We start from the raw sequence: 24,784 nt of genomic DNA on the forward strand, positions 1-24,784 counted from the left end.
GATCAGGCTATAGTTGAAGAACTTGCCCTTCATTCTCAACACGCAAATGCGGTCGCTTATCGGCTTCCACCGGATAACGCGCTGCATCTGTTTCCCGATTACCATGAAGCCAAATTCTCGTTCACCGCCGGTATAGTAGATGTGGTACTTGAATGAAGTGTTCGCTATGGGATCCACCGCCCGGAATTCACGTTCTCCAGTTCTGGGCCACTGTATTTCCTGGATTGCTGCCACACTCACGCCGACCTTCTGCAGCCGACTTTCCACCAATCGTTGTCCTTTATTCGTTGCCGGGTCTGTTGCCGTTGAATCAATTCGTTTGCTCTACTTTCGCCTTTCTTGGTAACTGTTAAATCTTCGGTAGGCTACCTTACCAAGGTTGCGTTGAAGAAGCTGCCTTCTCGATGCTGACACGATGCAGCATGATGTGCACAGTTTAGTTTAAAGTCCCAAGCTGGCACTCGGACGATGATCAGCCACCCCTAACATGGGGAACAGACGGTGTTGTGAGGTTGCTCGTATCCCGGCCAGCGCAACGAGGAGATAGAGATAGGAGTTGCTGGGTAAGAGGCTGAGTACCAATGGTACGCTTTACCCAGCATTTGCCGTGCCACAAGAGTAGATGAATTGGACCTAAAATTGTGAACAAAACTAGTACCTAGGAATTTAAAGTACTGAATAATTAAAAAAAAATAATTCCCTTCCCAAAAAGAAATTAAAAGAACTGATGAGATAAGCAATTTTGAGGTTCCCCCATACACAAGTGCGCGACTGTCGCCGCGACTCTATCGCTGGGTCGCTGCATGCAATGTGCCATTTACGCTTCCGATTGTCGCGTCGCTTGTGTTTGAAAAACTTTTATTCATTTAACCATTTTTATTAATGAAATAATTATCATTAATTAATTTCACTTTTTAAATTTTTAAGGGGTTTTTTTATTACCCCACCCGTTTCATTATAGAAAAACCAAGAGGACAAAAGAAGAAATAATTGTTTGTCCCGGCCTTATTGCTTTCGTGCTTTCGGATAAAACGTTCCAATGACAAACAACCAGTTTTTCACCAAGAACTTTGCCTTTCAGTTATACAGGATTTTTACCTGGTTTATTTTATTTTGTTTTTGTTCATTTCAGTATCACTTTTCGGAAGAATAAATTTAAAATCTCTTAACTAATATCTGTGATTCGCTCTCTCAAAATGTTTTTTTTTTCACATAGTTCCAGCTTGCTTCAAGTATATCCCTCCATGTTAAAGGTTATTTTGTACTTTTAGAAAGTAATAGGTAAACATATCGGTTCACATGACTCCAGCATTGAGCCATTCATTTTCATATTCGGCTGGCGCAGCAGCTGGAAAATGAAACTGCGATTCTGATCACCCTTGATGCTGCGGTTCCTGTATCAATAGTCAATTGTCTTTGTTTTTAGGTATGTTTGATTCAAATGCGAATGCTCTTCTGTCTGTTTATCTCGGTCGTAACTTCCAAAAATTTCGAAATATCGATTATACCGAAAGGAATTACTGTTTTCCGGTTGGGACCTGAATATATGCTAATGCGGCTCGATATTGGGGCTTGTCTGATGCTTTGTGATTAGTTTGTTGTACAAATGCGCGTATATTTGATCATGATTTTATTTAAAACTTATGAACTATTCTACGAAAGAGAGATTGGGTTGTGGATATATATTTCTTCTAGTGTTTGATTGTTTTCAAGAGTGTATCGGAAAAGGTTTAAGAATTTATTACTTTTTCCAGAATTGAATGTTTCTGTGCAATGCGGAAGGAGAAAAAGACAGTTTCCTTCATTTGTGTTTTAATCAATTTTGTGTTGCTATTCAATCTATTTAATTAGATTCATATTCAAGGAAGTATCTGCATAGTTTATGAATACATATGATACAACATAACATGTATTTTATGGCCGACACATTTATTATTTACACGTAAAAATAGAATCTGAAAGATTATATTTTAATGTATATCCAGTTTCCTACTAATAACTTTAAGCATCGGTTCAAGAAAAAAGGTAAATTTCGCGTTTTGTATTACATGAGATGGGGAACAACGAATGACTTCTTTGGGTTGACGAATGTGTAATGATACAATAGAATCCTTTCACAATAAATTCGCATGTGACTGTCTCAACGGTTCGAGAAGCATAAGTTTTTGATCATGTAACGATGGTAAAAGTCTGACTTTTGTATAAATAGTAACGCTTAATAATAATTTACGATAAAATATATTCTAGTTTGATCGGTTTCTCTTCAACAGCGAAGCGTATAATAAAAAGAATAAATAATCGAAAATCGTATTACAAAGTACATACCAATTTTGCTTACTGAAAAACAACTCCACCTCTAACATTCACTCCAAAACACTACGTATTCTTTCGAAAATCTATATTTATGTCGTCATTTCATTGAATCTGTTGTATAAATATATAGCATTCACTTCATTTTCATTCACTACGTTGATACAGTTACTAAAAAGTTATGCAAAAAGTGCGTGTAAAAATCGACCTCAAAACATTGTTTCCTAGTCCAGCTCCCGCAGCTCATTTTCCAATTATATTTTCATGACCATGTATGTGTCTTTACCTAATATGCCATGCTACATCTTGCTGTTTTACAAGAGGACTTTTTTTCATTCGAAACGGAAACAATAAACCTACAACTCTAGAAGTGATTGTGTTAGATGCCATAAGCTTCGGATAGTGCTTCAGAGTAAAGTGTGATGTCCAATTTCGACAGACTACGAGATATTCAATAAGAGTAAGATCAAGTCTATCAATAAGAGAAAGGCCATGGAAATTTATTTCAACAACTGTAAAGTTCATTATTTAAAAAAATAGGTTTTAAAAAAACGAACAAAAACTTTGAAGTCCCTATCTAAGTACACATTCCTATCTACAGTAGTTCCACAAGATCGATCGTCATCCACCGCTATACACATAAAATACTCGACGAATGAAATAAAAAAAAAACTTAGGGAAACGTTAGTACATTTATAAAGACGATCACAAACAAATAAGGCGAACGTAACAAATAGAAGACACAAAACTGTCTCCATTACACGAAGAATGTAGACGCAGTAAAAATTCTCCTATATAATGTATATGTTAGTAGAATCATTCGATATCCTTCGACCGGACTTTTTGGTGTTACCATTTAGTCTTAGTTGAACAATCACTTTATTTGTGCCAATCGATTCATGACGCTCGAATTGTACTTTCTACGCATTCAAACGTAGATAGACATCCCACTCGTTTTTTCATAATATTTTGTTTAGTAAACACATCTAGGCCTGAACAAACGACTTTTTATATTATGTAGCCTTTCAGATGATCGAGGGATCCTTAAAATAATAAAAACAAGTGATAATTTTGAAGATTTTGATATTTTTTAAAAACTTTTTTCAATTTTTAGAATTCTATGCTAAGATTCTCTCTGAACACTATACACCGGGGTCGCTAAGTTTCCACAACGTTTTCAATACCAGCTGTTCTGTTCATTTTTTTATGGGGGTCAACTTAATGTTTCATAGAATTCGAAGGTCACACCCAACGAAAAACAAACCACGTAGAAAGCGACCCCAGTATAGTTTGACCTGACAAATGTTAAAAAAAACATAGTGAAGTTATTAACATGAATACTAAATATTTCAGTAATGAAGTAATGAATATCACTTTTATAAAAAATAAATAAATACATAGCATGCCTTATTGGCTGATTGAAAAATATCATACTTTCAAAGTAAAGAATTGTAAAACTACCAAGACTTATTTCTTCAACATTGTACTAACCAACGTGACAAACTTGTCAAATTTATCAATAAATTTCGATTTGGTTAATCGATTGTTCACAAACTCTATGCTGCTCGCCATAGCCATACTGTCAGCCAAGTCTTTACTCATACTCGCCTCGGAATCGAACTGCTCGCTGAGGAAATTGTGCAGCAGTTCCCTGTAGTGCTCCGGGAAACAGCAGATCACCACGAACACCGTCCGGTACCAGTCCATCGCATTGTTCATGTCGATTTTTTGCCCGAAAATCATGTCCAGCATCAGCTTAAGGAACGGGAGCAACAGCTGCGCCATCGGAGCCTGCGGATCTTGATTGAAGTATACACTGTTGGCGTATATTTCTAGAAACTCTAAACATTTGCACTCGACTTCCGATGTGAAGGAACTTAAGCCCAGCTCGATCGAACCTAACAACTGTTTGAGCAAGTCTGGGTGCAAAGTGGGAATCTACAGTAAAAAGACAATTAGAACATACGTCCCCATTAATATCCATTTTTAACTTACTATATGTGATTTTTCTTCGATGAAGGAAGTGATTGTACTGTAGTATTGCATGCAGAGATCCGGATACTTGATGAGATCTATCGTAATGAGCGGTACGATGTGCGTGATGCCGAAAATGCAAATCTCCGACGACTGCGCATTGGTTTCATCGGATCCCGCAAAGTCGTCCGTGAAAAGTAACTTCGACGTCAGATGGTTGATCAGTTTTAGAACGAGAATCAGATCCACCGGATCACTATCCTCATTGGTAGTAACTAGTGACACACGATTGGAATTATTTTTCACGTAGATTCGGATCACCGAAAAGCAGCATTCTAAGATGGCCGTCCGGATGACTTTCTCTGTTGATACGTTGGCAATGTTGGAAACGATTTCGCACACCAGTTCTAGTATAAGTTCGACAATTACCTGGAAATAAGTTTAAACTTAATGTTTTTTTTTTCTGGAAGAGCTATTTTAAAATCTGAATCTTTCTTGCTGTATTTTTTGAGATCCATAAAAACTTATTAAAAAATATATACGGTTAATGAAAATCAGGAAAAAATGTATTCTCTGTATAATATGTTTATTAAAAATGTGTTGCATCGATACACAATGTTGTTTTTGTTCAGTTGGTACTGTGTCGAACATTTTAATTCTCATCAGATTTTTTTGACAGCTTTAAATAGTTTTGAAGACCTATTTAAGATCAAAAACGTAACTAAAAAGAACAACCGCTTTTTGATTTGATTTTTGATTGCCCACACCATTAGTAAAGCTCGTTCGTTACACATCGCCCTTTTAGAGACGAGTCAGTCTCGGGCTGGAACTCTTTTCAATAGAGATTAAAAATCACCCCATACTGATTATCGCGGTTAGTGATTACGAGTTTCTTGAAATCTCTATCACTTCAATTGAAGATTAATACGTTAGCGCCCTAGATTAAAGCTCGCTATTTTCCTGGAAGTGAATTTATTAAAACACGATTGTTTATTTTCCCAAGCTCGATCGATTGGGACACGTGGCTAACAACCTCCGGATTCGTACTGCAAATAAGTGGCCTCGCGCACAGTTGGCAGCTAGACACAAACGAAGTCGGTCGCGTTTCTTTATTTCTCTCGCCTTTGTTAGCAGTCTGTGGAAAATGGATGGTGTGCGTAAAAACACATTGGTAATAGATTTTAGTGTGCTCCCAGTTCGCCCAGATGCTGGAAAAGAGAAGCAGTTTTTGGAGACTGAAATAAAACTTCAGTATACAGATGTGAAAAGCATACAGTTGCATAACTCTCGCAACTGTGTGCTCATAGAAATGCATTCAGCAGAAGTTGTGTCACGTTATCAGACGGAGCACAACTGGAAGCGAATAATGCATTGTGGAAACAGTGAGTTTCGTATTCCTGTTTTCGTCGACTGTGAGGCGGTGACCATTCGGGTACACGATCTCCCGCCATCAGTAAGCCACACTACAATAACCGATTTCATGTTGAAATTCGGAGAAGTTATTTCGATCAGGGATGAAACGTGGAAACACTATTTTCCCGGAATATCGAACGGGGTGCGTGTGATAAGGATGAATTTGCTCCGACACATTCCATCGTTCATCACTATTGCAAACGAAACTACTATGGTAACATACAAAAACCAGCTTAAATCCTGTATGCAATGTAGCCAACCTGCCCATCGGGGAGCAAAATGTAAAGATGTCTCCACATTCACTGGGAATAAAACTCCATCAGCAGCTCCATCATCAACCAAGCCATCCGACGAGTTGTTTACACAAGCCGATTTTCCTCCCGTAAACAATGAACTACACTCTGAAAAATCTTCACGTCATGTTTACCTGAAAACAAATGTGGTTCTCATCCACCACACTTTTCACGTAAGAGTGACCTGAATGGCATGTAACCTGAACAAAACTTAGCTTCGGTGAGTTACGTGATTTATCAGGTGGATCTGACTGGATTTTCCAGTACTAATGACGTGAAGCTTGAAAGTAGTTACGTGTTTGATCAGGTGAACCTTACGTGATTGCTACGCACTGGTTACGTGAACTTTTAGTGAAAGCTACATGATATCAGGTATGCTTTGAAATATATTACAAAATTGTTTTTTTTTAATGAATGCAAAATAAGTTAGTAACTGCCAGCAGCCGTAAATAGGAAACCTCTTCGCGTTGCTGATGCGCTTGAAATGCATTTGATGCAAAATGATGTCTCTAATATTAGACAAGGAATGCTGTCATTCGGCAATTGCACTTCGGAGTTATCGCAAAAAAAAAACACTGTTGGAGAACAAATCAACGAATGTCGAATGAAATTTATCAGATTTGGACAGCAATGTTGAAACTAGATTCTTTCACAAACATTGCTGCTATTTCCGATGTTGAACCAATCAAAAGGTAGTCCATCCTTGGACGTTGAAATCTGAAATAAATTTGATATGCTAACGCTACCGAAAAACTGTAGTTCTAGACTTCATGTAGCTTAAACTTCTTCCAAATCACTTTTCTACGAATCTTCTAAATTTCATGCGACTTCCGTTGATATTTTTTCCAAGGAGGGAACTGGAGGTTCGGAAAATTCTCGCCTAGTTGCACCTAAAATATCCTTTACCTCTGCGAAGCCTAACTATGTTTAGGTTATGTATCATTCATTCTTACGTGATTGTCAAGTCACTTCCACGTGAAAAGTATGGTGGATGATAACCACGTTTGTTTTCAGGTAAATCTGACGTGAAGATTGTTTACAATGCTGGTTTTCCGTAAATGCCGAAGCTGCAATCACACTAACACAATCTCACTTAAGTTGTTTACGAGTACATACAAACATATTCACCAAGATTTTTAGTAAAAGTTACGTGAATTTCAGGTGAACATTACCAACGTCACGTAACAATCGTCGTTTGTTCAAGACAGTTCAGTTACGTGATTTTTCACGTGAATATGACGTGATGATTATTTAGAGTGTACAAATATTATCGCCGCCGAACGAATCTATTGTTGAAGATAAGAGAATGAAGACGAATGGACTGACATAGACGAACACACATCGAGCTCATCTGCCGACTACACTGAGGTTACACACAAGCGACGGCGTTCAAAAAGGAAGGAAGAAAATGAATCCAAAAAAGTTTGCAGTGATCAGTGTTCCTCAAGCACGGAACACAACGACAGGGTTGTTTATGTTGCACGCAAAGAAAGAATATTATTGAAGAAAAATAAAAGCGGGACGGGTTACACCAGAAATTGGTAATCAAGATTTTGGCTCTGTAAAGCTGGTTACGGCGAGTGAGCCTTTAAATAAACGTATTAGAAAAAAAAGTGGCCTCGCACCTTTCGTATCACGGACAGGGACGCATGCGACACTTTCCCGCTGACGGCCGTACTATAGCCTGCAACGAAACGGGCATTGGCAACTACGGAAATAAGGTAATTTGTCAGTGGAGCTATTCAGGCGATAGGTACTCTAACCTCAAAATTATTGTACCTTAAGTGCTAGTAGCACTCGGCACTCGGCGAATAACGGGTTTCCGCATCAATCCGAACCGATTGGTCAGAAAGGTCAGCGTCCGTCAGTGTCTAATTGACTGCGAGACGGGAGTCAATGGCGGGCATAGAAAAGCTTTCAATTAATAACTGATGAATAGCTAATAGAATACTAAGTTGAAAGGCGGGCCAAGTTCCAGTTGACTTGGAATGTAGAGCCATTGATAGGATTTTTGTCCGGCTCAAAATTGGAACAACTTTGGCGTTTTTCCATTTATCTGGAAAGTATGTTCCAATTCGGCTTCAGTTTGCGAAAAGAAACATGTTGCCACAGAGAAAAGAAACGATCTCCGAAAACAAGGCACTTTGGTGCCTTATCACATTCATGCGCCTTGTGCCCTTTCTCACCACAACGACGACACAGGTTCCTACGGTCTGGATAAGTTGTTATTGAAAGTGCTGAATCGATGGAGATATCTGACGTGCGTGCAACTCCACAGGGTGTTTTTTGGATAGCTGTAATCCGCATTCGATCAGCGGTGAGGCTTTTTTCCAGAAGCGGAGCGCAACGAGGCAGTGATTTCTACGAGAGCAGGAAGGCTGAAAGGAACAGACCGGGAAGCGTGGCATCGACGGGCGATCATTCAGTCCTGCGTGTGTGAGAGAGGCCCAGCAAAAACAGAAGGGAGTTCGGGGCGTGCTTTCGCGCCACACAACGCGCGGCGAGCGTAAGGTGGACGGATCGTTTTCCCGCCAACCGACGAGCCGAATAATCGGCCACTGTCGTCATGTTGCTACTGCCGACATGGTCAAGGGGATGCGGCGTAGGTTTAGCGTAAGCTCCGGTACCGTGAGTAAAAATCCCTTAGTCTTAAGACAAAATGTTATCTTGGTTCAAGGAACCACCATTTGATAGGGAAAGCATAGGGACATAAAATGTGCGTTTTAATACACTGATGTTAAGCTAAAATCATGTTTTCTCACTTATTTGCGCCATCTTCCCTTAGGGTTAGTTATGCATTCCGTCATTTGTAGTACTCTGCTCTACCGAGTCGGGAATTCACAATACTGGCGCCCAACAAAACGAACCATTTAGTTTGTGGTTTGTAGAATTTCGAGTTTTTGGAAATTTGTGTTGAGTTTGTGGCACAATTTCTGCTTAGTTGGTTAATTTTAGACCTTAAGGATCATGGATCCAGCAAGCCTGACAGAAGAGCAAATAGGTTACGTTGGTTGGCGTTGCGCCACGTAACTAATCTTGGTTCACTTCCACGCAGGGCGAGAGCCGTCCGTTTGCGTGCTCTTATGCAGGAAGATGAAATTAAAAACACAATTTATGACACTTCTTCCCACGCTACTGGTTACTGGTCGACAATATCAGTCAATGTCAATTGGAAGTAAGCAAAATAGTTTCGGAACTCGACGGAGCCGTGCGAAGAACACTGGTGCTATTCACAAAGGAACAAAGCAGACTTCCACATCACCCGGAGCAAACAAACCCGGATTCGACGAGAACGGAGATCCAAGGGAGCAGTCAAGTGAAGAAAATCAAGGTTTCGTCATCCAAACCGAGGAAGTTAGACAACAATCCAGATCGACGCCAACAATGACCGATCCGTTAGCAGCACCTATAACGCGAAATAGTCCAACGGTCCAGGGCAGTCAACATGGAGCAGAATCCCTAGAAGTTCAACGAGTCAATCGAGGAAGAGGTTACAGGAATGCGAGTCAACATCCAACAGTGCAGAGTAGCAGGTATAGCCTACAGAAAGAATCCAGCATGCGTGAGCCAACATTCAGTAGCTTCGCCCCACGTCCGTATGAGTCGAGAACAGAAGCAGTTGAGCCAGCCGTTAGGGAGGATTTACACTTCCAGGAGTACAATCAGCTGCGCAACCTGAATCAGCGATGGCAAAACCGCGCTCCGTATCGAAACCAAGATAACGTTCCGAGGACGCTGCAAGCAATTCACAACTGGCCGTTCCGGTACAAGGGGGAAAAGGATGGCTCATCAATGAACACATTCCTGCAACGGGTAGAAACATTCGCCGCAGAGATCGCAGATGATTTGCTGCTGAAAAGCGTCAAACATTTGCTGTTGGACGATGCTCTCAACTGATACAGCAACATGTATGCCACAGGTGTATTCGGTTCCTGGGAGGATTTCAAACGCCTAATCAGACACGAGTTCCTACCAGCAAGCTATGCTTATATTTTGAGGGCAGAGGCCTACCACCGCCTACCAGGCCTACCAGGCATACAAGGCCACCGCATAGGAAGAGCCGTTCAACAAATTCTACCAGGACATCTCGACCCTATTCCAATATGTTGATCCACCGATGAGCGATCTGGAGAAGCTGTTTATAATCAAGAAGAACATGAATTCAACGTATGCGCCCATCGCCGCTTCGCAGAACTTCATGCGATTGCTGGTGAAAGCATGCAAGGAACTGGATGAACTCCGGAAGCAGCAGCAACACCAGCGTCGGATCTCGCTGCCTTATGGTGCTTTGATAGAATCAGCTTTAGCCACTCCAAATCCATCACAGCGTCATGCAAAACCACAGCAACCATTGCAACGTTTTGGAAGAGTCCATGCATTGGAAGTAGACAACGCGCAGAGCTACACAAGCAGTGAAGTATCGGCGGAAAGCGACTGTCCAGTGCAAGAAGAGGAGAGAATAGACCAGCGTATGAAGGCGGTACTACAGCAAGTGAACGCTCTCAAACTACGATTCGACCGTCGTGAAGCAGTAGGTAGGCAAGTTTTCGACCAGCAGCGTCAACAATCGTCGGGCGGTAGTCCCAACTTCCAACAAGGACAGGTGCCTGAGACAATAATCGTTCGTGGGCCACCTGCGGTGATAATGTGCTGTAATTGTGACGAAGAAAGACACCGCTTCATGGACTGTGCTAAACCACAGACTGTGCTGTTTTGTTACCGCTGTGGAAAGAAGGGATTCTTGCTGCGAAGTTGTCCGACGTGCCGCCAACGTTCGGGAAACGCGATAGCGGGGAACCGATAACCAGGGGTTAGCACAGGAGTTAGGACTACAGAAGACAGCACTTGGAGGAGGTATACGAACTGCGGACGGAACTGAGCACAGGATACAATCGTACACTCGGCTACCTGTAGCATATAACAACAAGAACGAAGTCGTCACCATGCTGCTGCTCCCAGCGCTGCCAACCTGTGTGATATTCGGAATGAATTTCTGGGACACATTCGGTATCAAGCCAATTTGTTGTACCTGCAATCCGAGAAGGAAGAGCATCAAAACAAGAAGCGACGAAGCAGTTATCCACGGAAGAGCACCATCGACTCCATCGCTATAGGTCAATTTCCGAAAGCAGAGTCTGGAAAGCTGGGTAGAACGGATCGATACATCCACCGCATCGACGTAGGAGACGCAAAACCACGGAAACAACGCTAATACCCGATGTCGAAGTACGTGCTGGATGAAGAAAACAAAGAGATAGACCGTATGCTGGAGCTCGATGTGATTGAAGAGGTACTAATCTCACCGTGGAATAACCCATTAGTAGCCGTGAAGAAGAAGACTGGCCAGTATCGCGTATGCCTAGACGCGCATCACCTCAACTCGGTGATGGTAAACGAAGGGTATCCAATACCTCAGATATTTGAACAATCTCAGTGGTTGCACATACATCTCAGCGATCGACCTGAAAGATGCCATCTGGCAACTACCGCTGGAAGTCAGTTCTCGTCCAGTTACAGCCTTCACGACCCGTAATGCTGGGTAGACTCCTTCGCGTGGTGTGTTACGGGGTAAGATCTACCACGGTTACATTGCCAGCTACAGGCAAATCCAGACCCAACGATTACCTTCCTCATTATCCAACTCCGTGGTACTTATGAGGGTGTCGCTAAGTCGGTGGCCTCTCGTTAAGTAAGTACTACATCAACACTTCCTTCCTCTCCCTAGTTACGGTGAAGATGGGCGTGGCCAGGAGTAGTAATCCTCATGCTTTTGTTATTTTTGTTTGAGACTGGAATCAAGGACCACTCCCTTTCTTGATTTCTGATAGCATTCTAGATAAGGATCTCAAAAGTAAAACATGAGTATCACTAGTGTCCAATCTACGAATTACACCGTAACAATGCTAATGCTAATGCTAATGCTAGTTACAGCCTTCACGGTGCCACAGAGAGGTCACTTTCAGTTTAAAGTCGTACCATTCGGGTTATGCACAGCAAGCCAGGCCCTAGCGCGTCTGATAACCCACTTGTTTGCCGACTTAGAGCCACATGTGTTTCATTATCTCGATGACATCATCATCTGTTCCCGTACTTTCGATGAACACATCAAGATGCTGGAGAAGGTCGGCACAGTTAAAGGATGCGGGACTCACCATCTCCGCCGAAAAATCGAAGTTTTGTTTGGAGGAGTTGAAGGACCTGGGGTACGTGCTTAATCAGAGTGGATGGAACGTCGAGCAGGAGAAGATTGAGTGCACAGTTCGGTTTCCAGTTCCGCAGTGCAGGAAGGAGGTGCAACGGTTTCTAGATATGTCGAACTGGTATCGCAGATTCATAGTGAACTTCTCGAGAATCGCATTTCCTCTCACGGAGCTCACAAAGACAAAAGCGAAGTTTCGCTGGACAAGCGAAGCGGACGAAGCATTTCTGAAGCTCAAATCAGCTCTCATATCAGCACCAGTTTTAGCGATGCCTGATCACTGCAAGCCATTCGCCATCGCCTGTGACGCTAGCGACGTGGCGATAGGTGCTGTTTTGACCCATCGCATACTTCTCGGAAAAACTATCATCCTCTGAGAGAAAATACTCAGTTACCGAGCAGGAGTGTCTCGCCGTCATCAGAGGCAAGGAACGAAATTCACGGTGCACTGCGATCACTCAGCGTTGAGCTATCTCAAGTCCATGAAAAATTCGAAGGCGCTCATAAGTCGCTGGATACTGAGACTCAACGCATTCGATTTCGACATCAAATACAGCAAGGGAATTATCAACATGGTTCCAGAGGCACTGTCGAGGATCGTTAAGGTGACTCGGGGAAGCACTACACACCGTGTTATTTTTCCTATCTTTTGTCTTTTTCTAGCATTATCACCTCGTAACTTTGGAGCGACGTATTTCGGTTTTTAGTTGTTTGATGTAACTGTAAATATATCAGCATGTAGATGGAGAGTAAGCACGCGCCGCTGATACTTTTCCAAAATCATATTTGTTGTAGAAAAAAATTAAGCATTCAATGATGAAAATAATGACGATTTGATGATTGTTTGTGCTTCCCGTATCCCCTTAAGGTGATTATACAATCAAGCCATGTGGTGAATTTTAAATTCACCACACGATTTCCTACTCCTATTATTAAAAGTTCAAATCTAGCGTGATAGTTTTCGTACAAAGCTGAAATTAAAGTCGATTGTTTAGCAGAAGTAAGCAAAAGATCTACGGATGTTTCATCCCCATGGGCGTTGTGGTTCTCTCAATTCGTGCTCTTGAAAAATCACTAGAAAAAAGCACGTGGTTTCCAAGATGGCCGATTTGTGGCTTTGTTGTATAACCACCTTAACGTACTAGTGTTTTCGGTAGATGCTACGGCCGATCAATGGTACCAGCAGATGGTTCAACGAGTGCAGCAAGCCGGTGACAAGTTGACTGATTTCCGCATGGTGAACCAAGAACTCTACAAGAACTGCAGTTGCAAGAAAGTTTCAAAGATTCAACATCACGAGCGCATCTAGGTTTCCAAAAAAACATGGCAGAAAATCCAAAACCACTTTTACTGGCCGAAGATGATTGAAGACGTAGCGCGATATGTCCGAAGCTGTGGAACTTGTAAAGCAAGCAAAGCCCCGAATAAAGCGATGATGCCAAACATGGGGAATCTCAAGCCCGCGCGCGTGCCATGGGAGCTAGAGGGATACCTCAAGCAATGCCAAAGGCTCAAGAGGTACTCCTCACTATGATGACAATATCATCAGCAAAGCCTATCACCTCGAAACCTTTTTTCTCTAAGCTTCCCAGAAGATCGTCTATTCCTAAGGACCACATTATTGGATCTTATTGATTTTTCTTATTCGTAAAGCGAGTATTTCCACCACTGCAGATAGGCAGCCCCACCAAGAAGCTATGATAAAACGCTACGTTCTCGATAATTTTCCGTTCGGGGCCATATATTTTATCGCACAGCTGGTAAAACAAGCTGGAATGCGTCATCGCGCCCACCAAAACTGGAGCTTATTTAAGGACACTCCTCATGGGATCCAAACACGAAAGTACTCGCGTTTTCAAGGGCACATCATTTAATACGGAAGCAACGCACAACTGTCATTTTGTGTCCTTTCAAAGGAATTTATCAGGGAATATATCGTAACCTGAGCGAGTTTTTCAGGGTCGACGGTCGTCCACAACAATGATCACAAAACTAAAGATCAAATACGATGTCAAGTTATGCAAATTGCAGATCTATTTCTTTCCTTCGACTCAATTCATTACCGTAGCAGCTTGCGAAAAACGTCTCTCACGGTATGCTCGTGAGTGTATACAGAAATGATAAGTAAGATATGTTATATTCAAATCCTCGCAGCTATACATCAAACAATAAGTCACAAAATATCCAACTTACCGTATAGTTATGATAGAGATTCAAAAACGTGGGAATCTCTTTACAAATGCCTTGTATCTTAGCAAAAATAATCGTCAATGAGTTAGAGTAGGCCCCCTGAACGCAACCGATCAGCTCTTCCAGAATTTCGATCACCTTCAATTTAACATCCTCATTTTGATAGACGGATTGGAAATTCTGATGTGAGATCAACATTTTGTACCTAAAATGAACGAAGGTTATCAATTAAAATAATGTGTTTTATATTTGTTTTCGAATCTTACTTGTCTTCGATGGGTAGCAGAATCTTTCCCAAATAATCCGCCCGCAGTGCCTCGTTTTCAACACTGGCTGCAATCATCACAAAACCTTTGAGCATTTTCCGTTTGATTGACACCGGTAAGTCGACGCTCTTTAAATCGCAAATCGATCGGAAGAACTCCGAGTTGAAGATTGCCTGGCAGCGTTGCTTCCGGCTCAACAGCACAAGCAACAGGTCACAAGTCTCTTCAATTACAGATTGCTCAGCCCGTAAATACTGAGCGTTTAGGCAAATTTTGTTCAATAAATAATTTATTACCCAGACTGATCCAGGGGATCCGTTTCCGAAGGCTTGCTTAAACGTCGCACTAACCGTATCTTCATTCAGTGGCATTAGATATGCATCGGACCACCTTCGTAAGAACCAAACCAATGTAGTGCTTAACTCGGGGCTGAGGAACTGATACATTCGGACTTCGATGACATTTTTCTCCAGCTCGCACAATCGGAAACCAGCGGCAATCAATCGAATCACGGGGTCTGCATTAGCCTCGGCATTTGCAATTTCTTGAATGTCTTGATTGGGGGAAGCTAACAGCTTCAAACTATTGTTTACATCCGTTACATTGTTCACAATGTATTGATCGCATATGTTCAAGATGTCCGCCGGTATCAATGCAGATTCCCCATCCGACTCCATCGCCAATACATGGCCAGTAATCAGCAGGATCCAGTGAGCATCTTCGAACAGATTGACCAAAGCTTTCGAACTGCTCTCGTCAATTGATTTGGTTGAATGAAGCACATGGAGCTGGGTTCCCAAACTGCGGATACGATCTTCCAATAGCTTTGAAAGCAATGGCAACGAATGTGATAGGATTTCCCGCCCAAAGTACCCGATGATAATCAACTGCTCCTTGAAGCGTTCTCGATCGGATTCCTCAAACTCGGCAATTTCGTCTATTGAATCTCCATCACGACCAATTCCCCGCATTCCATCCGGAGCAGCCAAATGATATTGGATAAACTTTTCGAACATTTGCGTGATGAAGGGTTTCATGGCTTCGATCGGAAAGTTATCTTTATCGCTGATAATGTGAAGCCATATCTCCAGTAGATTACCCAGAGCGTCGATGTACACCGCTTCATCCGGGGCCATCTGCAAAAACATCATAGATAATATAAAAATGACACCATTCTTTGTACTTCATGACGATTGATACATCAATCAAAAGTGGTAATATATGAAATAAGTGAAAACAAAAAATCTGATCCTTCTAAAGTGCTTTTTATAATCTTTTTTATAATACTTGGGAAAAGCACCACCTACTGGTGATGTACCTTGTTTTACTACTGTAATCAAAAGCACTTACCGCTTCCTCCATTGCCGAGAGTTCGATAAATTTCAATGTCATTGACAGATTCTGCTGCATGTATGCTTCAAAAAGGCTATTCGGCAATCCTTTGATTTCGGCTCTGGGTAGTAGTTGGAGCAGTTTTCTCAAAATGAGAGAAAAGCTATAAGCTTCCTTATCTTTGACTTCAATCCTGGTGAATAAAATAATTAATTATGAAAAGAAGTAATTTTAGCTATTTAAATGAAAAGTTAGTGTCGTTACAACGGTGAATATGTCCATTGATTAAACAACTGATAAATGATGATACTTACGTGGAGAGCATAGATAGGAAATGCGTAAGGTAATTGACCAAATAGGTCATACTTTCCTCCTTATTTTCAGTAATAATCGGACCCTTCAAAGTGGACAACTGCAGTATACATATCAGAACTTTTGGTTGTAGTTCTTCGTTATCTCTTGTCTTCCAATATATGTAGAAGAATATCTCCAACAGCTTCGGCTCAAAAATTACATTCTTAAAGTGGACATTCAGCCGCAGCGGAGGAGCATGTAACGCTTTTGTTACTGTTTCCGAGGTGTCGATAATTTTCTTCGACAGTGACGGCTGAAGTAGCCGCATCACACGCACCTTGGGAAGCAGGAAACCCCATGTGAGAATGGTTTCCATCACAGACAGCATCTGTTTGAACAGATACAAATGCATTGAGTTGGCCTCGTCGAACATTTTGATTAGTTCTTCCATGGACTGGAGTGTCATAACAAAGACCTTAAGTAAGTCAGAATCTTCGAACTGTTTCTTTGCGCGAAAATGCTCGTAGGTGGTAAGGCCATTATCATCCGATCGGACAATGTTGCAATATTCTTCCAAAATGGCTAGTATGATACTGTAACTTAGGATTTGCTGCTTGACGTTACCGGAAGCGAGCATCTTTTTTGTCTCTTCGATAATCTGTGCCCTCTCAGCGCCAACATCCTCCAGGCTGGCCCGTTTTATCATGATCGCTACCACTTGGAGCAATTTGTCTCGAATGAATACTGGAATGTCCCGTTGGATGATGTAGTTCAGCAAGTATTGCCGCAAAGTAGCTTTGTCCTGATCGGGAAGATAGTTCCATTCGGCAACGACAGCTTTCTTAAGGATATCGGAGGCTTCGAAAAGCACTAAATCGACGACGGATTTCTCCAGTATAGTCTGGCACAGTACGTATGGCGATTTTGTTTTACGGAAGTTCATAAAGATATTCTCCGACTGTTGCCGTTGTTCTTTGGTGACAACTGTAGGAGGAGCCTGAAAACAGATTTAAAATTTTCAACAGATGTATTTAGTTTATAGATACAAATGCAATATAGCTGGAATATGTGATGCGTTATTATAATATGATTAATTAATATTGTTGTCTATAACTTTCACTCCTAGTAGTAGTAAAATTCATTTTTATTTTCATTTTTGTTCATTGAGGTTGATTGTACAGTCCCCAGGCGGACCATGCTTGGGGGATTTAGAGTGGGGGAAAATGATGGCCTGAGTCTTCGCCGCGTTGATTAATATCTTCCAGCTGGTGAGGTACTGTCGGGACATCCAGGCCTCGTTGGAGTTTTGCCCCTAGCGCTCTGACCACTCTACCGTTGTAAACGCCTTTGTCATGTGCAAACAGAGATAAAATTCCTTCTGGAGGTTCTGGAATATTGAAAAGGAACAGATTGAAAAGCAGGGGCCCAAGGATATTGCCTTGGGAGACGACTGCGACGATGTTGTACGCATTGGAACTCGCTCCGCTGATAAAGACCCAGAATGTCCTTACCGGTAGGTTGATCATTTTCACCAGTTAGCTGGAAATATTGTAGCGTTACAGTTTGTACACCAGGCCATCATACATTGTCGAACGCCTTCTCGACATCGAGTATTTGAAACTACCTTTTCCCGTTTTTGAGACAAACTTGTTCCGTCTGAGGACGATGGTAACTCGGGTCAGTTGGTGTACGGTTGATCGACCGCATCGGAAACCAAACTGTTCCTCGAGCAAGATGTTGTGGTGTTCGGTAGACTCAAGTAACCGGCTGTGAATCGCTTATTCAAACAGCTTGGATAACCCTAAGAGAAGGCTGATGGGGCGATAACTTTTTGGAGAGGAAGGATCCTTCCCAGGCTTCCGGATGACTTTGGCTGACTTCCAGGACGATGGGAAGTAGCTGAGATGGAGACACTGATTCAAAATAAGCGTTTTCGATTTCGTGCTCGAAGAATGGAACACTGATGTGTTTGAGTTCGAGATTCAGGATGCTGTCGAAGCCTAGGGCCTTCATATTTTTCGATGATTTGGCCGCCAATTCGCCAGCTGAGATCTCCAACTCTTCCAAAAAGTCGTTGAGAATAAACGAATGTAGTTAGCATGCTCGTTAACAGCTGCTTCGTGTGGACTGATGATGATCTGTCCAAGATTGTGCGAGCTGACAAAGTGACGACCTATATCGGCGACCTTCTCTGCAGGAGTTATCAAGCGATCCTTAGAGTCAATGCTGTCTAATGGGATCAGAGGTGGAACGGGTCGAGGCTTAGATTTTAGAATTTTGGTCAACTTCCAGAACAGCTTACCACGGTCTGGGAGAGCGCGGATCTTATTAGAAAAATCACTATTTCTGAGGTCCACCATTCTGGCCTGGATTACTTTTGTCAAACGGTTGCAACGGGTTTGAGTGCAGGCAGTTTAATTTAGTTTTGAGATCCTAATACCAAGAGCGTGGTATGCCTCGCCGAGATCTTTTATAATTTTTCTTATTTATTTTATTTTTTTTTTTTTGTATAATTTTCACCCACTTTGGTTGGTTTGAAAAAAACAGGAAGTCATCCACATAAACGGCGATTATGATAACGCTAACGTCTGCGGCTCGCACGAGCTCGAATGTTTCCTGTGCACATGAACTATTTTTGGGAACGATACTGCACGTCATATCATGATTCAAATACTTGTTTGGGGGACGGCGCTCTCTCTCGCTACGCCTTACCATACTTTGTGGGTCCTCAAATTGCAAGGGGAGCACAGAACTTTCCGCTGGAGATGCTTCGATTTAGCTATCGGAGAATCCTCTGAAATCACCACTGGCACTGGGTGTCGATGGCTCTCTATCTGAAACCACTTGATCACTATTTGCTTTCATAATAAGCTTCAACAGTAACTTCAATAATTGTGTCGTCATTACAGCCTAGTTCGGTTTCTCCTTGCTGCATGGAAACTTCAATGGTCTCACTCACAAAGACATCCCGACAGACTTCCACCCATTGTGTACTGAGAATATACACTCGGAAAGCCTTGGATTGCGCTGCATACCCTACAAAAAATATCGGGAACTGATTTCGGATCCCACTTTTGCCGCTTGATCTTAGGAACATGACACATTACATTGACTCCAAAGACTCGCAATGCTGACAAATCCGGCTTCGTTCCTTTGAACTGTTGCTCTGGTGTGACAATCAAATCTTTTGTCGGCGAAGGGTTTATCAGGAAGGCCGCCGCCGTTTTCCATCGTTCCACACATGTCGGAATGTAATCAGTTCCAACAATCCACTTGCTCGTGTTCCCTTCCTCTTGAAGAGCTGACGTTGGTGTATTCCCTGGAGACACACGGCACACACAGGAATTTACACATCGTTGAAATCGATACCTGTTGCCATCGTGCGGAACTGCTTCAAGTGTTGGTTCAGATGACGCATCCGACGACGCCACAGGATCAAATTATCGTTTTTCTTCGCTGCGCAGGATGTCTGCTGGTTCAATAATGCAAACCAGCAGTTTCTTTGCCGACAGCTACCACTTTGCCAGATTATTTCCGAACCTCGCATGTGTTCTTAGTGAACATAACACGAAAGCCAAAACTGCAAATTTGCACAGGCAGCAGATTGGTAAGACCCGTAAGACACCGTAAGACACCAGAGACGATTACTTTGCACGAATTACCTTCAACTTCTGCATTTAGTTTTAGTTCCACGATTCCAGTGGCGGCCACCGATGCTTCGCCATTATTCGCAACGTTGATGTGCTGTCACACTTCGCCAAACATTCTCGAGAACTACCCCACTGCGGCACATGTGGGAAGTGGCACCAGAATCGAATATCCAATCATGGTTGAGATTGCCAGACGTCTGTGGAACGCTGAGCGCTGCATGCTGATCGGTCTTCTTTTCTTTTTTTCCTCTCGCATAACCCTTCTGACACTCCGAAGCAAAATGTCCCAGACGCCTACATTTGAAACACTTGACGTTGGATGTGTCCTTCTGCTTCATATTCTTCTACTTCAGCTGACTATAATATGCATCGCCAATGCACTGCTCATCTTCACATCTTGTTGAATTTTGGCTTTAACACCATCTGCCGTAATACGCGTTTCGGATGCTTCTTTACCCATAATCATGGGCTCGTACATTTCGGGTAGTCCCATCAGCAAGAGACATCAGCAAAAGCCACGTATCATCGACTTGAAACCCTACTTTCGACAACTTGTGACTTGTCGACATCAGCTCACATTTCGTCCAAGCTTCTTTTGGCCATCGGCCAAATCCATCCCTTCTGTAGTATCCGGAGTTAATGTTGAATGATGATTAATTAGCAGCATAATGCTTCAGTGCATCGATGCTGATGTGAGCGAGTGAGTGTTGGGAAAATCGTAGCATGCGAGATTGAGACTGAGTCTGAGGTGACTCGAACCGTCAGTTTATTGACGATTTTAGAGACGGAATGTCGCACCGCTATTCAATGGCGGATTCGTCCAACCAATCCGGAGTTAATGTTGAATGATGATTAATTAGCAGCATAATGCTTCAGTGCATCGATGCTGATGTGAGCGAGTGAGTGTTGGGAAAATCGTAGCATGCGAGATTGAGACTGGGGCTGAGGTGACTCGCACCGTCCGTCTGTTGTCGGTTCTAGAGACGGAATGTCGCACCGCTATTCAATGGCGGATTCGTCCAACCAATTCGGTTGGGATACGACACCTTCGTGTTCTACAGCGTCCCAAAAACGTATCAGGATCATCTAGGTTGCAAACGCCCACGAAGAATAATTTTTGCGTCCGCACAATCGCTTTATCGGCAGAGATACGGTTCCTCTAACAGCAGACTTTATTACTTGGCGTCCATCACTTCCGGCAACTACGCTGCGACTTCCGATTCCGATTTCGCTTCCGTTCTGCGCCACTTGGCTTGACAAATTTTACTGCTTCAGGAATTTTTTTATGCACTTTGTTATATTGTTGCCATGGAAACGGTTGTCCGACATTCCGCGGTAAAACATTCCGCGGTAAACCGTTTCACGGTGTACCATTTCGCGGTCTGTATCATTTGGCGGTAATCTGTTTCGCGGTTCATACAATTTGGCGGTATTCCGTTTCGCGGTATATATTATTTCGCGGTTTACAATTTCGCGGTGCTCCGTTTCGCGGTATACAAGCTTAGCTTATCTTTTGATTTTTTTTTTGTATTTTTAAGAGTTTGCCATTCTCTTCTACCAACTATTAATTTTCTTCTTCATATGGCCGTTTTCTTTCATTGCGTTTCCCTTTCAAGTATTTTCCTCTTCCTTTTACGCATTATTTTATGTTATTTCCAGCAGACATATACATTATTGTCAATATTAGACGTGTGAACTTTGTCATCAAGATACACTATATCATATAATAAAGGTCACTGTCTTAATACCTTAAAAGGCTATGGTATTCTGGTAGAACTCAGAAGATGGAATGACTGAAAATTATTCATAAATGTTAGCCGGTATTAGGCTAAATATCATGTGCTGTCTTCTTCAAATGTTCGCATTTGCCCGGTATAAGACAATATGTGTTGTTTCGTCTTCTTTAAATGTTCGCATTTGCCCGGTATAAGGCAAATTGTGATGTTTTGCCTTCTTTAAATATTTGCATTTGCCCGGTAGAACGAAAAATCTGTTGTTTCGCCTTCTTTAAATGTTTGTATTTGCCCGGTATAAGGCAAAGTGTGCTGTTTCGCATTCTTTTACCGTCATCAGGGGTGACAAATGCATCTGAGGGCAAGTAGATTAAAATATAAGAGACCTTTTTAGACGGTTTTGCTCTTCGACCTCCTGACTGCCGGTGAAAGCGGTGACCCATTCTCACCCCCATACCCATTGTCACCCCCGATGCGGTGGCGGTAGTCGCATTTAAAAATATGTTTTGTTTCAAAACATTTTTTTTTGTTGGGATTTGAATTTATATGAGTCTGGTGTAAACTCAATGATTATTCGCTTTACATAATAATTAGGTGAATTTTGCGGCTTTACACAGCTAAAGAACACATTATTGAACTACTTGTAACATTAGTAAAATTAAACCTGCAAATTGGTATTGACCGCGAAAAGTTTCACCGCGGAATAGTACTAACCGCGGAATGGTATACCGCCAAATAATATAAACCGCGAAATGTTATACCGCGATATGATACTGAACGCGAAGTGGTAGACCGCGAACTGGTACACCGCGAAATGGTTAACCGCGGAATGTTTTACCGCGAAATGTCGTACAATCCATGGAAACTCTGTGGTCCATGACCCAATGAGTTACTAATTAATAAAAACACGTCTACTACGTAGCTAGTGTTAATTTATTTGATGTATGAACTCCATAGGTTACTATAATCTAACACTTTAGTGCCCGAAAGAACAGATTTTAGTGTCCTTCCATTTCTTCTGGGTCTTGTTGTTGAACTATTAAATTGAATTACAATGTCTCATTCAGTTGTATAACATTTCTGGTGACCTCATAATCAAACAAGTCACTATAGAGGCCAATAGCTACTGAAATTCTGGAACGGCAGTATGGCTGTGTCGGCCACTACTTACGTAGAGGCGGAAACGAAATCTGCAAACAAGTGTAAGCTGAATGGAACCCAACAGAACATCGTTGCAGGGACACACCCAGAGGCTAATGACTAGCCATCGCCACGGATGGAGCTCTTGATAGAGATGATAATTTTCAAGTTATTCTTACTTTGGAGTTGCGGGACTTTTTGATCTGATGAAGGCATTTCACATATAATCTAACAATCAACTTCCAGTCCTACGCATAATAATTCCATGTACATAGGGAACCCACCAAACATTGGATAATAACATGCGGATAACGTAAATATGCAATTAATGGAAATCTTCGTAACTCGAATATAATAGACCCCTGCAACTAAGTTATCGAATGCTGCGTGTGCTTTTCAATTTAAAATAAGGCGAAAATATATTTTTAATTGGGATTACAAACGAGTGGGTGGGCAATTGTTGCTGCACGCAAAAATAAAAAAATCAATAATACATATTTTGTTGCTTTGTTATTATTAAGAGCGCTAGCACTTGCAATATATCTTTTTGCTTATTTGTGTTGGAATGGTGGTTCAGCAGATTTAAACATACAAGTGATACAAGATTAAAAAGGATTCTTACCATAATGATGTGCGCTGCCGTTTCCAAATCCTTAAGATATGATTCCTCCATCGTGGATTTTTTTCTTCTAGTTTCGTCAACCAGTTGGCAATTTTAAGCTGGACCGTAGAGAAAATATAGTTTCAATTCATCTAATATAGAAAAATGCTTAATTTTTATCAAACACGTAAGCTCTACCGTGCACTGCCGTGGTTCACTGAACTGCAGATTATACCTATGTAAAGTAATCAACCCTTTCTTCACGGGTAAGAAAATTCTACACAAAACCACCAAGAAACAAAAAAAAAACAAAGACGAAATATCCGGTTTCGAAGCACTCGTTTGCTTATTTTTTCAGATCGATTCGAAACAGAACAACCCAAAAAACGTATCACTACTCCACTATTTTAGGGTATCAAATGGCCCTGTCATGTTCTTTCTTTCAGGTAGCAAGAGAATCCCTTCCCGACTGCTCGCCTGGTGCTCCAGATTGGGGTTCCTGTACTTGCGCTGCGATGTGGACGGTAAAATTTTCGCTGTGCAGAGGTAGAACAAAATGCGTCCGCAAAGTTCGTCCTGAAAAGTTTAATAACTAGCACTGCACCAACGGAAGGAACACTTTTTCCGGGATCACTACGCGTGGATATGGTTGGGGAAACTGATAAAAAAAAGTTTACAACACTATTTTTCACGTACAATGTTTTTCGGGCGATAAACAGCGAAGAAATGCGAGAGAACCATCCACTCAACAATCTACGTCGAAAGAGAAACGGCGCTTGAAGAAAGACACGGAAAAGAAAAGACGAACTTTGACATTTTGGCGATGTCAGTTTACCGTTAAATGAAACTACCAAAAATAAAGTTTGTATTTACCCAATAGGCCTTTTCATGTGACACGCGTAACACGCGTTACGTAACGCTAAATTTGGTGATTTTGGACCCCCACCCTCCCCCTCGTAACCCTTTTTGTATGAAAGGTTTATTTTTTTTGTATGGATCGTAACACTCTGCTTGACCCCCTCCCTCCCCCTACAGCGTTACGTAATTTGTGAAAGGCCCCAGTCTATTGTTTACAACCGCTGAGCAAACCGTTCAAATCCGACGCTGTCATTTTCATAGAAAAATTGTCAATTGACGGTAATATCAGCTGTTTCCAAACGTCTCGTGAAAAAGCGAGTTCTTCAATAGTTTGCTGTAGCCATCGAACAAGTGAGTACAGAGTGCTGCGCTTCCGTGCGGTCGTCCAAAACGCGAATCTCCTTAGCTTGCATATGCCACCGGGCGTGCATGTTTTTTAATTTTTAACTCGTATTAGTGTCATTTCCCATCCCATAGATCGCATCGCTTACCAAAGTGAATCCAGATAAATTATCCTTTGTAACTAAGACG

The 24,784-nt window shown here is 42.0% G+C and overlaps 1 protein-coding gene across 5 annotated transcripts; it reads right to left on the reverse strand.

The window, feature by feature from the left end:
• Nucleotides 1-1,054: 1,054 nt before the first annotated feature.
• LOC134226784 (exportin-4-like) lies at nt 1,055-24,215 on the reverse strand. Of its 5 annotated transcripts, none has more exons than XM_062707768.1 (8): nt 24,092-24,215; nt 23,417-23,514; nt 16,292-17,268; nt 15,996-16,170; nt 14,646-15,781; nt 14,383-14,584; nt 4,306-4,713; nt 1,055-4,248 (listed from the first exon to the last, which is right to left on the reverse strand). In XM_062707768.1, the coding sequence occupies exons 2-8, from the start codon at nt 23,465-23,467 to the stop codon at nt 3,778-3,780; spliced, it is 3,420 nt and encodes a 1,139-aa protein (XP_062563752.1). In that variant the 5' UTR covers nt 23,468-23,514; nt 24,092-24,215; the 3' UTR covers nt 1,055-3,777. The 5 variants fall into 5 exon arrangements, with proteins under 5 accessions (XP_062563752.1, XP_062563753.1, XP_062563751.1 ...); XM_062707769.1 differs by having other exon boundaries at nt 23,873-24,170; XM_062707767.1 differs by having other exon boundaries at nt 23,631-24,170.
• Between the last annotated feature and the right edge of the window lie 569 nt (nt 24,216-24,784).

This window comes from Armigeres subalbatus, chromosome 3 (genome assembly GCF_024139115.2).
Source record: "Armigeres subalbatus isolate Guangzhou_Male chromosome 3, GZ_Asu_2, whole genome shotgun sequence".
NCBI lineage: Eukaryota > Metazoa > Arthropoda > Insecta > Diptera > Culicidae > Armigeres > Armigeres subalbatus.

What these genes read in the sequence shown, in the direction of transcription:
- LOC134226784 (XM_062707768.1), bottom strand. Translation starts at nt 23,467, where the DNA reads ATGGAGGAATCATATCTTAAGGATTTGGAAACGGCAGCGCACATCATT. An exon ending in CTGCTACCCATCGAAGACAA is followed by an intron (nt 14,585 to 14,645) that starts GTAAGATTCGAA and finishes CGTTCATTTTAG; the next exon opens with GTACAAAATGTTGATCTCAC. An exon ending in ATCTCTATCATAACTATACG is followed by an intron (nt 4,714 to 14,382) that starts GTAAGTTGGATA and finishes ACTTATTTCCAG; the next exon opens with GTAATTGTCGAACTTATACT.